We start from the raw sequence: 16,443 nt of genomic DNA, 5'->3' as shown, positions 1-16,443 counted from the left end.
AAGAGTTTATTTCCTTGTCAAAATAACAAACAACTAATTGGTTTGAGGTTAGTGAGAATGGAATTTTTTACTTGTCGGTGTATAGTCTCTGAGCGAACAATGAGTGTTTCATAGAGATTACAGTTTATATGTGGTCAAGAAGAAGTATTGGATCACGTTTGACATCTAGTAAAATAACGATGGAATTTTAATTGTTAGACATTCTATACCACAATTCTCTGGAACTGTTAAAGACACTTTAGAATAAAATCTATGGATAAGTAAAATTATTGGTTTGCTGACTAAAAGGTAACGTTGTGAATATTAACAATATGTACACTTTCTTTTCCAGAAAGAATAAGGGAAAAAAAGGGTTTTTTAATCTTCTCTGGTCAACAATGTCATTGGAGACTGCATTACTGTAGAAAGCAGTTAATTAAAGTCAGCCGCTTTAAAAATAAAAAATATCTGGATAAGGCTAAAACATGGAGTTCTGGATGAGTGAGTCCAGTCCCTTTGCGATTATTGGCTTATGATTTACTACTAAGTGCACCATGTACTGGGAATGAATATACATTAGTAGGTTTATTGGAAGGGTTTTTTCCAATTCAGTTTCAAATTGGGTATGCAAAAGGATGAACATGTTTTTGAAAAATGTATTTAAGTTGCTCCTAAAGAAAGGGGGAGTGGAAACATTTTAATGGTGTCAAAATGCCCTGAATCCTAAGAATTTCCTGTGAAAGACTGATCACCTTTTACTAGAAATTGTTGAAACAGGTGGGATTTACTTATAAAATGTTTAGAAGACACCAGGCTCTATTCAAACTGTATGATTACTTTGAAAATCTATTATGTCCCTGGGAAAATTATGAAGAGTTGTACCCTTAAATTGAATAAGTTATTCGAATAGGTTTATTTTAATTTTTATTTTGATATAACATGGGTTCATGGGTAAAACTATCAGTTCCTTGGGGTTATGGTCTTTGGATAAATACACAAATGTGTTTTGTTCATTCTGCATATAGAAAGTGATGAAAGTTACTCCAAAGGGTTTTGTTGATAAATACCTCATCTGTAATTCGTCTGAGAAATCACCGGTAGAATAAGGGAGTTATCATAGAAGGTGACGTCAGAATGCTTTAAGGCATGGGAGAGAATATCACTACAAGTGGGTGTGGAGCTCAAACCCACCCTAACCGGCTGAATAGTGAGGGACAACTGTGTCTGATGACCTGTGAACTGTATCTAAAACAGACGTGCTGAAATGACATTATATTTGTTGGGAGACTAATGACTTAAAGGAATTGGGGTACTGACCTTTTTATTATCAGGCCACTCATGAGAGAAACTGAGACAAAAGGGCTATTGGGAAAATAGATAGTACTGGTAATAAAAGTGTTTAGTATAAATGTTAATTATTAAAGGGATGTTGTGTATTGAATAGATAGGGTCAAATTTGAGTTAAAGTAAACACTAAGGACTGTTATCCTGAATATTGGATTGGGAAAAGTATTTCAAAATAACTGTTTAGTTATTTAGATATAGCACTGTTTAAATTTAATAGGCCTAGGGCCACTCTGGAAAATACTCCTGAGACAAGGAGGTTGACAACTTACAGAGGATTGGATAAGGTTTTTTGTTTATTTTGTTTTATAATATCATTGGAATTGTAATGATAAAACTTTTATAACATAATGGAATAAAAAGGTATTCTGTTGTGCAATGTTACCCAAGGATGAAGAAGACAGAGACCAACAATAACATTGGCATAGAATGAAACGGATGGACGTTTTCCATTACATTAAAAATAGTGGTAATATTGCAAATGTGCAATTATTATAATTTATTTTTTCTCTTTTTCTCGTTTGGTCAATTTATTTGTTTTGAGGAACATAAGGTTGTGAATATGTTCCTCAGGAGGGAATGATATCTATTTTAAATTGACTTAAGGATGTTTTAAGTATGTATCAAACAATGGCAGTTATGGGTTAGGGGACTTATAAATGAAGGTAATGGTAGTAAAGGGGTGTTATTTCTAGAAATATGTATAAAAATAGAGATAATTCACAGAAAAGGAAAGACAGCTGGCTGTGTAAACTATAGGGACAATTCTAAAAGTAAATAGAACAATTCACATATCTAAAGATATGGTAAAAAGAATAAGTGGTGGCATTTTGAACATTAGAGCAAAAGTTTAAGAAACTTATGACATAGTTTTGTTAGGATTGGATATTCTTCCAACTGGAAGACGCTTGACTGATTACATGTTATTTTACAGCAGTTGCCGTAGGGACCATCATTTAACTATCATTATGAATATTTCTGTGGCAGGAGGCCAGGTATTGAGGCAGAATGTTTACATAGGGCTGATATTAAAAATTAAGATTTAGTGATCTTGCTATAAGAAGGAAGTCTGTTGTCAGGAAATAACCCATGTGTTAGTGTGTATGTCCTCAGGAAAAAACAGCCAGAAATGGAAGGGCTTGGGCTGCATTCTGGAGACTGAGTGTACATCAAGATACACCAGGCTGGTGGTATACTTCTTACAACACTGCAGTGGTAAAGTTCTTTATGTCTCTCTTTGGTGGGTGCATAAGTCTCACGAGAAGTAAGGTCCAGCTGAATAATGGGTGAGCTTGAAAACACCATGACAGAGGATGTGGAATCAGAGAGAGAAAGAGAGAGAGATTAGATTCCACTATAGACATACTGGGTTGAGTTTGGAGGCTACATGTTTTATTTTTAATACATCATGTGAAAGAGAATGGATGATAGGATATTATACTCTAAACAAACATGTTAAAGGGATTGATATGAAAGCATATACAGTGTTGAATTAATTCAAGAAGAGAGAATGTTAATTGTAGGTTATGCACATGATTATCAGTTGAAATGGAGTAGATGGGAAACTAAGTAAAAATGACATGATTTGGGAACACCTCTCAGAACCTGTGGCCGAAAGGGGAAGACTGGGTGGAAGCATGAGGAAGCTTTTTAGGGCTTTTATTTTTGTGGAGTCCAGCAGAAAAGTATCCTGGAGGCATAGAGTCAGGTAAAGAGAGAGTGGGAATTGTCATGGTCTCAGATTTCAGTTTGCATGAATATATTTATGCATAACACATAACATTGTCAATGCTGTTATGTTTTGTCTGTTGTTTTCCAAGTCTTATGTTTAGGAAACCAGAAGGAGAGGGGTTCGCCAGCTTCAGCTGGAATGTCTGTTTGTTGTGTGATGAGTGATGGAAGTAAGAGGATGTATGGTGCAATCTTAGAACAGAGGCCATAAGTCTCTAAGTATGAATGCTTCACAGAAAGAAGGCAGAAACCTGAGCCAGGATGAGAGGTTCTACGTCTGATGATCCAAGGGGACCAGAAGGACTTCTCCCAGTGATACCAGGAGATCTAGTCCACGTTCAAGTGTTCCGGAGGAAGTGGGATCAACCGAGGAGAGATGGACCCTATGAGGTGGCCAAAGCAACAAGAACGGCCGTCCAAGTGAAAAGAAGCCAGACGTGGTACCATCTGAACCACTGCAGCTGAGTCCCAACAGAGAGAAGGATACAACCACATAGAGATGAGGACACTGAGGATGCTGATTCACCAGGAGGGAGCCTGGAGGGAGCAGGAGCAGCGGAAACGATTGAGACGCCAGGGAGGAGCCAAGAAAACAGCAAATCAAGTGAAAGCCAAAATACGACAAGTGCACCGACTAATGCACCCAGAAGAGGAGGAGAGGCCTCACATGGCACAGAATGAGAACATCTTTTCTTTCCTAAAATTGAAACCCTTCCAGATGGAAGCTAAGTCCGGCCTGAGGAGGGAGCTTCAGGTGAAGAAAGAGGAGGAAAAGTCCCGCAAGCTGAAGAAAATGGGGATTACCTCACAATTGACTTTTAAACTTTTGAATGGCCTCCTTTACAGATAATTGATGTTAGAACAACAAAAGAATAATGACATTGACATAATAGAAGCTACAGTGAATGCTAGTATAGAAACAACAGACTAATGCACAATCAAGATGTATGGTGGGAGCAGGAAGAGAAGAATGGAATCAGCCGAACAATCCAAAAAGACTGACAAGGTTAGAATCTATGTTCCACCTCAATGTATAACAGAAGCAGGAGAACTGAAGTCTATCTCAATCATAAGGATCAAACCCTTATCGGAGATTGCACTCTGTGGATGGACACATCACCAAACAAAGGGAGAAGTTGTTTGGGACCCGAAAGGATGTGACCTGACATGAATCAAAGAAAAAGACGAGTAGGTGCTCATCATGAACAAGATTGAACCAGTGGAAGGTGAAGACCTACCCCTGCACCTGAACAGGAAGAACCTGTGACAACAACAAGGGTGGCGGCTGCTGTGACGACCACAGTAGCTACCACTAGATGACATCGACTGCCCTTACCAAGCAGACCACCGTGCCAACAAAGCAATCTGAGACATCAGTCAGGAGAGTTTTTACTGATATTTGAAACTTTCTGATAAACTCTAATGATCTACCTCAAGATAAGAACATTGAAAAAGCAACAGAATTAGATATATCTCATGCTTCATCAAATATGTAATATTTTATCCTTATATTTTTTATACCAAATTTGATCTATTACTCTTATGACAATTGGAGATGTTTGGTCTAGTTAGTTTTTGTTTTTTTTATGTTTCTGATTAGATCTTTTACTCCTATTTCACATTGGAGATGTTTGGTCTAGTTGGTTTATATGCTTCACTTTGTTTTTATTTTTTGTATTTTCTTGTTTATCATAGGTATTTTCTTTTACTATCCCAAAGTCTTATTTGTATCATTTATGTGGCTAAATAGCCCCAGAGGGGGGATTGTAGTAGTAACATAAGGCAACTGGATGCTAATGGTAGAAGAGACATATAGTCTGACAATTCCAATAAGACACATACTAGAGAAATATGCCTAAGACAATTGGACACATTAATGAAAGGGGGAGACACATGGTCTGCTGACCTGACACACTAATGATAAAAAGGACCCATAGTCAGCTCCTTCTAAAAAGAAGGCGTATAGTACAGAATCTGCTGATTCCAATAAAGGCAAACTGAACAAAGAGTACATTGACACATTATGCTGACACACTAAAGATAGAGGGATCCATAGTCAGCTGCTTCTAAACAGAGGTTTATAAGACAGAATCTGCTGATTCCAATAAAGGCAAACAAAACAAAGAGTACATTGACACATTATGCTGACACACTAAAGATAGAGGGATCCATAGTCAGCTGCTTCTAAACAGAGGTTTATAAGACAGAATCTGCTGATTCCAATAAAGGCAAACTGAACAAAGAGTACATTGACACATTATGCTGACACACTAAAGATAGAGGGATCCATAGTCAGCTGCTTCTAAACAGAGGTTTATAAGACAGAATCTGCTGATTCCAATAAAGGCAAACAAAACAAAGAGTACATTGACACATTATGCTGACACACTAGGATGGAGGGTCCGGCCACCATTGTAGTCTAGCTGAGAGCAGATGTGGGCGTTATTGGGCGTGAACAAGCGGGAAGCTTGAACTAGAGGATAGTGGTGGCGAATGACTTGAGAAGGGAGACTTCATTTGCATAAGGGATGGACATAGTGCTATGTGTGTATAAATATAGGAGCTAAGGCTCTGGGAAAGGGGGGTTCCGCGGTGTGTGTGCCGCGGGGGGTGTTCCGCGGACATTCCAGATTGTGATACAATTTGTATTAAAAATCTTATTTGAGTTCACAAAGTTCTTGTAAGAGTTATATTTGAAGTGATTTTCTACGACACCCCTAACCTACAGACCAGTCTGTTGTCCATCTACAGCCCCTAACCTACAGACACCTACAGTCTGTTGTCCATCTACAGCCCCTAACCTACAGACCAGTCTGTTGTCCATCTACAACCCCTAACCTACAGACCAGTCTGTTGTCCATCTACAGCCCCTAACCTACAGACCAGTCTGTTGTCCATCTATAACCCCTAACCTACAGACCAGTCTGTTGTCCATCTACAGCCCCTAACCTACAGACACCTACAGTCTGTTGTCCATCTACAGCCCCTAACCTACAGACCAGTCTGTTGTCCATCTACAGCCCCTAACCTACAGACCAGTCTGTTGTCCATCTACAGCCCCTAACCTACAGACACCTGCAGTCTGTTGTCCATCTACAACCCCTAACCTACAGACCAGTCTGTTGTCCATCTACAGCCCCTAACCTACAGACCAGTCTGTTGTCCATCTACGACCCCTAACCTACAGACCAGTCTGTTGTCCATCTACAGCCCCTAACCTACAGACACCTACAGTCTGTTGTCCATCTACAGCCCCTAACCTACAGACCAGTCTGTTGTCCATCTACAACCCCTAACCTACAGACCAGTCTGTTGTCCATCTACAGCCCCTAACCTACAGACCAGTCTGTTGTCCATCTACAGCCCCTAACCTACAGACCAGTCTGTTGTCCATCTACAACCCCTAACCTACAGACCAGTCTGTTGTCCATCTACAGCCCCTAACCTACAGACCAGTCTGTTGTCCATCTACAACCCCCTAACCTACAGACCAGTCTGTTGTCCATCTACAGCCCCTAACCTACAGACCAGTCTGTTGTCCATCTATAACCCCTAACCTACAGACCAGTCTGTTGTCCATCTACAGCCCCTAACCTACAGACACCTACAGTCTGTTGTCCATCTACAGCCCCTAACCTACAGACCAGTCTGTTGTCCATCTACAGCCCCTAACCTACAGACACCTACAGTCTGTTGTCCATCTACAGCCCCTAACCTACAGACCAGTCTGTTGTCCATCTACAGCCCCTAACCTACAGACCAGTCTGTTGTCCATCTACAGCCCCTAACCTACAGACACCTGCAGTCTGTTGTCCATCTACAACCCCTAACCTACAGACCAGTCTGTTGTCCATCTACAGCCCCTAACCTACAGACCAGTCTGTTGTCCATCTACAGCCCCTAACCTACAGACACCTACAGTCTGTTGTCCATCTACAGCCCCTAACCTACAGACCAGTCTGTTGTCCATCTATAACCCCTAACCTACAGACCAGTCTGTTGTCCATCTACAGCCCCTAACCTACAGACACCTACAGTCTGTTGTCCATCTACAGCCCCTAACCTACAGACCAGTCTGTTGTCCATCTACAGCCCCTAACCTACAGACCAGTCTGTTGTCCATCTACAGCCCCTAACCTACAGACCAGTCTGTTGTCCATCTACAGCCCCTAACCTACAGACCAGTCTGTTGTCCATCTACAGCCCCTAACCTACAGACCAGTCTGTTGTCCATCTACAGCCCCTAACCTACAGACCAGTCTGTTGTCCATCTACAGCCCCTAACCTACAGACACCTGCAGTCTGTTGTCCATCTACAGCCCCTAACCTACAGACACCTGCAGTCTGTTGTCCATCTACAACCCCTAACCTACAGACCAGTCTGTTGTCCATCTACAGCCCCTAACCTACAGACCAGTCTGTTGTCCATCTACAGCCCCTAACCTACAGACCAGTCTGTTGTCCATCTACAGCCCCTAACCTACAGACACCTACAGTCTGTTGTCCATCTACAGCCCCTAACCTACAGACCAGTCTGTTGTCCATCTACAGCCCCTAACCTACAGACCAGTCTGTTGTCCATCTATAACCCCTAACCTACAGACCAGTCTGTTGTCCATCTACAGCCCCTAACCTACAGACACCTACAGTCTGTTGTCCATCTACAGCCCCTAACCTACAGACCAGTCTGTTGTCCATCTACAGCCCCTAACCTACAGACACCTGCAGTCTGTTGTCCATCTACAGCCCCTAACCTACAGACACCTGCAGTCTGTTGTCCATCTACAACCCCTAACCTACAGACCAGTCTGTTGTCCATCTACAGCCCCTAACCTACAGACCAGTCTGTTGTCCATCTACGACCCCTAACCTACAGACCAGTCTGTTGTCCATCTACAGCCCCTAACCTACAGACACCTACAGTCTGTTGTCCATCTACAGCCCCTAACCTACAGACCAGTCTGTTGTCCATCTACAACCCCTAACCTACAGACCAGTCTGTTGTCCATCTACAGCCCCTAACCTACAGACCAGTCTGTTGTCCATCTACAGCCCCTAACCTACAGACCAGTCTGTTGTCCATCTACAACCCCTAACCTACAGACCAGTCTGTTGTCCATCTACAGCCCCTAACCTACAGACCAGTCTGTTGTCCATCTACAACCCCCTAACCTACAGACCAGTCTGTTGTCCATCTACAGCCCCTAACCTACAGACCAGTCTGTTGTCCATCTATAACCCCTAACCTACAGACCAGTCTGTTGTCCATCTACAGCCCCTAACCTACAGACACCTACAGTCTGTTGTCCATCTACAGCCCCTAACCTACAGACCAGTCTGTTGTCCATCTACAGCCCCTAACCTACAGACACCTACAGTCTGTTGTCCATCTACAGCCCCTAACCTACAGACCAGTCTGTTGTCCATCTACAGCCCCTAACCTACAGACCAGTCTGTTGTCCATCTACAGCCCCTAACCTACAGACACCTGCAGTCTGTTGTCCATCTACAACCCCTAACCTACAGACCAGTCTGTTGTCCATCTACAGCCCCTAACCTACAGACCAGTCTGTTGTCCATCTACAGCCCCTAACCTACAGACACCTACAGTCTGTTGTCCATCTACAGCCCCTAACCTACAGACCAGTCTGTTGTCCATCTATAACCCCTAACCTACAGACCAGTCTGTTGTCCATCTACAGCCCCTAACCTACAGACACCTACAGTCTGTTGTCCATCTACAGCCCCTAACCTACAGACCAGTCTGTTGTCCATCTACAGCCCCTAACCTACAGACCAGTCTGTTGTCCATCTACAGCCCCTAACCTACAGACCAGTCTGTTGTCCATCTACAGCCCCTAACCTACAGACCAGTCTGTTGTCCATCTACAGCCCCTAACCTACAGACCAGTCTGTTGTCCATCTACAGCCCCTAACCTACAGACCAGTCTGTTGTCCATCTACAGCCCCTAACCTACAGACACCTGCAGTCTGTTGTCCATCTACAGCCCCTAACCTACAGACACCTGCAGTCTGTTGTCCATCTACAACCCCTAACCTACAGACCAGTCTGTTGTCCATCTACAGCCCCTAACCTACAGACCAGTCTGTTGTCCATCTACAGCCCCTAACCTACAGACCAGTCTGTTGTCCATCTACAGCCCCTAACCTACAGACACCTACAGTCTGTTGTCCATCTACAGCCCCTAACCTACAGACCAGTCTGTTGTCCATCTACAGCCCCTAACCTACAGACCAGTCTGTTGTCCATCTATAACCCCTAACCTACAGACCAGTCTGTTGTCCATCTACAGCCCCTAACCTACAGACACCTACAGTCTGTTGTCCATCTACAGCCCCTAACCTACAGACCAGTCTGTTGTCCATCTATAACCCCTAACCTACAGACCAGTCTGTTGTCCATCTACAGCCCCTAACCTACAGACACCTACAGTCTGTTGTCCATCTACAGCCCCTAACCTACAGACCAGTCTGTTGTCCATCTACAGCCCCTAACCTACAGACCAGTCTGTTGTCCATCTATAACCCCTAACCTACAGACCAGTCTGTTGTCCATCTACAGCCCCTAACCTACAGACACCTACAGTCTGTTGTCCATCTACAGCCCCTAACCTACAGACCAGTCTGTTGTCCATCTACAGCCCCTAACCTACAGACCAGTCTGTTGTCCATCTACAGCCCCTAACCTACAGACACCTGCAGTCTGTTGTCCATCTACAACCCCTAACCTACAGACCAGTCTGTTGTCCATCTACAGCCCCTAACCTACAGACCAGTCTGTTGTCCATCTACAGACCCTAACCTACAGACCAGTCTGTTGTCCATCTACAGCCCCTAACCTACAGACCAGTCTGTTGTCCATCTACAGCCCCTAACCTACAGACCAGTCTGTTGTCCATCTACAGCCCCTAACCTACAGACCAGTCTGTTGTCCATCTACAGCCCCTAACCTACAGACCAGTCTGTTGTCCATCTACAGCCCCTAACCTACAGACCAGTCTGTTGTCCATCTACAGCCCCTAACCTACAGACCAGTCTGTTGTCCACCTACAGCCCCTAACCTACAGACCAGTCTGTTGTCCATCTACAGCCCCTAACCTACAGACCAGTCTGTTGTCCATCTACAGCCCCTAACCTACAGACCAGTCTGTTGTCCATCTATAACCCCTAACCTACAGACCAGTCTGTTGTCCATCTACAGCCCCTAACCTACAGACACCTACAGTCTGTTGTCCATCTACAGCCCCTAACCTACAGACCAGTCTGTTGTCCATCTACAACCCCTAACCTACAGACCAGTCTGTTGTCCATCTACAGCCCCTAACCTACAGACACCTACAGTCTGTTGTCCATCTACAGCCCCTAACCTACAGACCAGTCTGTTGTCCATCTACAGCCCCTAACCTACAGACCAGTCTGTTGTCCATCTACAGCCCCTAACCTACAGACCAGTCTGTTGTCCATCTATAACCCCTAACCTACAGACCAGTCTGTTGTCCATCTACAGCCCCTAACCTACAGACACCTACAGTCTGTTGTCCATCTACAGCCCCTAACCTACAGACCAGTCTGTTGTCCATCTACAGCCCCTAACCTACAGACCAGTCTGTTGTCCATCTACAGCCCCTAACCTACAGACCAGTCTGTTGTCCATCTACAGCCCCTAACCTACAGACCAGTCTGTTGTCCATCTACAGCCCCTAACCTACAGACCAGTCTGTTGTCCATCTACAGCCCCTAACCTACAGACCAGTCTGTTGTCCATCTACAGCCCCTAACCTACAGACCAGTCTGTTGTCCATCTACAGCCCCTAACCTACAGACCAGTCTGTTGTCCATCTACAGCCCCTAACCTACAGACCAGTCTGTTGTCCATCTACAGCCCCTAACCTACAGACCAGTCTGTTGTCCATCTACAGCCCCTAACCTACAGACCAGTCTGTTGTCCATCTACAACCCCTAACCTACAGACCAGTCTGTTGTCCATCTACAGCCCCTAACCTACAGACCAGTCTGTTGTCCATCTACAGCCCCTAACCTACAGACCAGTCTGTTGTCCATCTACAGCCCCTAACCTACAGACCAGTCTGTTGTCCATCTACAGCCCCTAACCTACAGACCAGTCTGTTGTCCATCTACAACCCCTAACCTACAGACACCTACAGTCTGTTGTCCATCTACAGCCCCTAACCTACAGACCAGTCTGTTGTCCATCTACAACCCCTAACCTACAGACACCTACAGTCTGTTGTCCATCTACAACCCCTAACCTACAGACCAGTCTGTTGTCCATCTACAACCCCTAACCTACAGACCAGTCTGTTGTCCATCTACAGCCCCTAACCTACAGACCAGTCTGTTGTCCATCTACAACCCCTAACCTACAGACCAGTCTGTTGTCCATCTACAGCCCCTAACCTACAGACCAGTCTGTTGTCCATCTACAACCCCTAACCTACAGACCAGTCTGTTGTCCATCTACAACCCCTAACCTACAGACCAGTCTGTTGTCCATCTACAACCCCTAACCTACAGACCAGTCTGTTGTCCATCTACAGCCCCTAACCTACAGACCAGTCTGTTGTCCATCTACAACCCCTAACCTACAGACCAGTCTGTTGTCCATCTACAGCCCCTAACCTACAGACCAGTCTGTTGTCCATCTACAACCCCTAACCTACAGACCAGTCTGTTGTCCATCTACAGCCCCTAACCTACAGACCAGTCTGTTGTCCATCTACAGCCCCTAACCTACAGACCAGTCTGTTGTCCATCTACAGCCCCTAACCTACAGACCAGTCTGTTGTCCATCTACAGCCCCTAACCTACAGACCAGTCTGTTGTCCATCTACAGCCCCTAACCTACAGACCAGTCTGTTGTCCATCTACAGCCCCTAACCTACAGACCAGTCTGTTGTCCATCTACAGCCCCTAACCTACAGACTAACCTTGAGTTGTCTGTTCTCCTCGGTCAGTTTGCCCATCTCAGCCTGCAGTCTCCTGCACTCCTCTGATAGTTTCTTCATCTCCGAGTCGTCCATGGAGGCGCTGACCGTCTTCGCCGCTGCCGTCGCCACGGGGCCGTCCGCCGCCTTGGACGAGTTCTGCACGGGCGCCGCAACGTCGCTGCTCCCTTCCACGTCATTCTGGAACCCAAGAGAACGGAGAGAGAAACCACTTAGGGTGCCGTATTCTCAATTTAGCGCATTACCATCTGGTCAGTGCCCATAGGGTCAAACAGACACCATACAGGGGACAGGGGTTCATTTGGGACGCAGCCCGAGGCTCATTCTGCAGACATGGAGAACATTTAAGAAAACCCACTAAACATAAACCCAGCAGCAGCAACAGTAGGGTGTAAATTCAATCAGGACAAGCGTTCACCGGCGATAGCTGCCTGAGAAACACAGGATGGGGATGAGAAACACACACTCTGGAACACTTGAGTACACAGGAAGAGTTGTAATTGAGCCTTTAGGTTTTTAAAGCTACTGCTGACAGTGCTGCTAAAATCTGTCTTGTCTACATCCTCACAAACCTGCGGCATCTTTCTGACTTTAACCTCAGAGCTGGGGGCTGTCGTGAACCCCTGTAGATCACTCCTGTTGCAAACACTGCCTGGCGGGGTAGGGGGTAGACCTAGACCCAGTCTGCTGCTGAAGGGGGTACGGAACTCTCCACCACCCCGGGTAGGGGTGGCCCTGGGGGGCAGACGAGACCCCCTCTCATAGCCTGGCTCTCCTGAGAACATGGACTGTCTGCCCAACTGCACTGGGGTGGTTAACCCTGCTGCTCCTCTAGTGAAGAACCTATTCTCCTGACCTGTCTCCTTTTCTCCTGTCCCTGAGCTGATGACCTGGGGGAGGGAGGGAGAGCCATGGGTGGAGGGAGGGAGGGAGGGAGAGCCATGGGTGGAGGGAGGGAGGGAGGGAGAGCCATGGGTGGAGGGAGGGAGGGAGAACCATGGGTGGAGGGAGGGAGGGAGGGAGGGAGAACCATGGGTGGAGGGAGGGAGGGAGGGAGAGCCATGGGTGGAGGGAGGGAGGGAGAGCCATGGGTGGAGGGAGGGAGGGAGGGAGAGCCATGGGTGGAGGGAGGGAGGGAGGGAGAGCCATGGGTGGAGGGAGGGAGGGAGGGAGGGAGAACCATGGGTGGAGGGAGGGAGGGAGAGCCATGGGTGGAGGGAGGGAGGGAGGGAGAGCCATGGGTGGAGGGAGGGAGGGAGAGGGAGAACCATGGGTGGAGGGAGGGAGGGAGAGCCATGGGTGGAGGGAGGGAGGGAGAGCCATGGGTGGAGGGAGGGAGGGAGAGCCATGGGTGGAGGGAGGGAGGTTTAAATACTAGCCCAATCTGGTTGTGGTGTATGGTCTATAGACAACAGTCTGACGATAGAGGACAGGGGTAGGTTCTAAACTCAGCACCAACAACACAAAGTCAGTATCTGATGTGGCCACCAGCTGCATTAAGTACTGCAGTGCATCTCCTCCTCATGGACGGCACCAGATTTGACAGTTCTTGGTGTTCCACAGCTTACAGGATATTTAGTAGTAAAATGCATCAAGATCATCATCACAAGTTACAGTTCATTATATTCAATATAAACTCTGCATACTTCTCCATGTCGTGGTGGTAGTAGGCTATAACATCGTCGCAGGACTCCCAAGCGTCTCGATGGTTTTTCTAGTGCATTTCCACCGTCAGTCGTCGCATAATCTATTTCACCGACATTTTTTAAAATATATATATATATATGTATATCCCACCTCGTCAAGCGCATTTTGTTTTGTTGACATTGGGACGTTTTTAACCGGCAAGTTTCCATAAGGCCTTTTTTATGCATCAGGTCATTCATCCGCATGAAATAGGATGAAAACCTGGTTGCAGTTAACGACAACGTAGGATAATCACTCCGTTTCTCTCCGTCTATACAGCAGTAGGACTTACCACTCTGTCGTTTTCAGAAGGCAGGTCGAATACACATCTCAGCTTGGAATCCATGAGATCGTCGGGTTTCGCATCTTTCCACTGGAGGAGAGGAGAAATACATATGCATGTTATTCATCAGACTAAACTACTATTAGCTGGACTTGTGCACGCACAAAACACACACGGCTTGGGCGATATTATGATAGTATCGTCTATCGCCGACTGATTTACGGCCATCGTGGATGACGACATCGTGACGTGACAGACGATGGATGGTTTAAAAACGAGTCGGCGAGCGCACGGCAGTGCAGCACACGAGCGTCATTCCGAGTAATTTTCATATTGCTATAACTTATTTCAACAAATGTGTTATATAGCCGATAGAACGCAAGAGAGGAATGCAGAGAAATCCACCGAAGCAGCGCAAAATGTCCAGTCAGAAAAGAGTCTTCATTTCTGTCAGATGTAAGGGCCTCACAGCCTAAAAACTATTAGCGTTTTTATAAAAAAACGGACACTACGTAACCATCTTGTGTCTAGTAAAAAGAAAACGCAAGCCATATTCCCTTCGATAGGCTTTGAATATGGCTTTGAGCCATATGCTTTATGCATGCACGGCTTACTCCGGATCAAAACAATGAATCATTCCGAGAATGTAACAGAGTTCAATCTCAAAAAGTTATTGTAACAGCCTAAAAACATAAGGTAGCCAGAGGACTAATAACAAGAGAACAAACCATATCAACAGCCTATAGAAACATCGAATGACAAGTTTAATCCACTTTAAGCTTATTGACAAAGAGTTGATCCATGTGGGTCGGGGACAATCCCTCCATGAGAGGTTGAAAACCAGAACGGCCAATAAGCTATCCTCCTTCCTCCTATTGGCCAATAAGCTATCGTCCTTCCTCCTATTGGCCAATCGTAAAAGCTTTAAGGCCAGACGCCACAGGTTGAAATAAATCTACCTAGACATGGAGATTTGTTGGTATTTTGCGCAATTAATGGGGCGGTGGTTAGAGCATTGGACTAGTAACCGAAAGGTTGCAAGATCGAATCCCCGAGCTGACAAGGTAAAAATCTGTCGTTCTGCCCCTGAACAAGGCAGTTAACCCGCTGTTCCTAGGCCGTCATTGAAAATAAGAATTTGTTCTTAACTGACTTGCCTAGTTAAATAAAGATTAAATAAAATTTAAAAAATGTATTCTCAGAAAGTAAACATCCAAATGTCAATCTTAAAAATATTTTTTTTTCTTTAGTTTATCATACTACCGTCATGAATATGAACTATTTAAAAAATGTACATACATGTTCAAAGCTTGAATAACATGTCATTTAAAAGCCCATTTCATACAGAATGTAACAAACTGGACCATGTGTAGTAACTTACTAGGAAGAGTAAGTGATTGGGTCTAAATAGGTGTTTGGTAGTCTAAATTCAGTGTACACGTCATTAACTTCCATTTGTCCCATTCTTCCCACAATCCAACTGATTTCCCTCCGCTTCAGAAGCATCTGGATTCAACACATATAGTGTGGTTATCCTTAGATATAGTCTCTAGACTAGGGAATCGTTGATATGTTGTCATTTTATTTTAGATAATATTTTCTCTAGAAAAATGTGTCAAATACATTTCACATACACGGCTTTAGTATTTTACAGACAGAAATAAAAAAAGTATTTATACCCAATCTGCTCTGAGTAAATCTGGTCCTGGAGTGTCTTAAAATGTAACCAAAATATTAATCCAGTGTCCTGAAACATTTTAATGGGGGATATTCATATTTAATGAGTGTCTCATTTGCATATTGTAATATAATATTTCAGAACAATTGTAATACAAGAAAGTATTATATTTGTATCTACATTCAAGTTTGTGATATGATAACGGGGGGAAATCCCTAATAGGGTGTGGTGCCTGGACTTAAAGGTAGAATCAGCGATATGACGTAGATTCAAAAACAAAATAGCAATGCGGTACATTTCCGCAACAAGATCGTTAAAGTGCGAGGGTCACTACTGTTTTGGTCCCCTGGCTAGAGTAGAAACTACCACACCCGTTGTGGCCTCTACTGGACTATGGGGGAAACTGCTGCCCTCTACTGGACTATAGGGGAAACTACCACACCTGTTGCTGCCCTCTACTGGACTATAGGGGAAACTACCACACCCGTTGCTGCCCTCTACTGGACTATAGGGGGAAACTACCACACCCGTTGTGGCCTCTACTGGACTATGGGGGAAACTGCTGCCCTCTACTGGACTATAGGGGAAACTACCACACCCGTTGCTGCCCTCTACTGGACTATAGGGGAAACTACCACACCCGTTGCTGCCCTCTACTGGACTATAGGGGAAACTACCACACCTGTTGCTGCCCTCTACTGGACTATAGGGGAAACTACCACACCCGTTGCTGCCCTCTATTGGACTATAGGGGA

The 16,443-nt window shown here is 45.1% G+C and overlaps 1 protein-coding gene across 1 annotated transcript in view; it reads right to left on the bottom strand.

Annotated features, from left to right (window-relative positions):
* Positions 1–16,443, bottom strand: part of LOC139560090 (vesicle-associated membrane protein-associated protein A-like) — a 77,013-nt gene that overhangs the window by 34,811 nt on the left and 25,759 nt on the right. The window contains exons 4-5 of the mRNA XM_071376593.1: positions 14,020–14,100; positions 12,024–12,221 (exon numbers count right to left, since the gene is read on the bottom strand). Coding sequence (XP_071232694.1) covers positions 12,024–12,221; positions 14,020–14,100 — 279 coding nt within the window. The remainder of the gene's footprint in view (positions 1–12,023; positions 12,222–14,019; positions 14,101–16,443) is intronic.

Source organism: Salvelinus alpinus, chromosome 30 (assembly GCF_045679555.1).
Source record: "Salvelinus alpinus chromosome 30, SLU_Salpinus.1, whole genome shotgun sequence".
Taxonomy (NCBI): domain Eukaryota; kingdom Metazoa; phylum Chordata; class Actinopteri; order Salmoniformes; family Salmonidae; genus Salvelinus; species Salvelinus alpinus.
The sequence above is the reverse complement of the archived record's forward strand: the minus strand, read 5'-3'. Positions and strand labels throughout refer to the sequence as shown.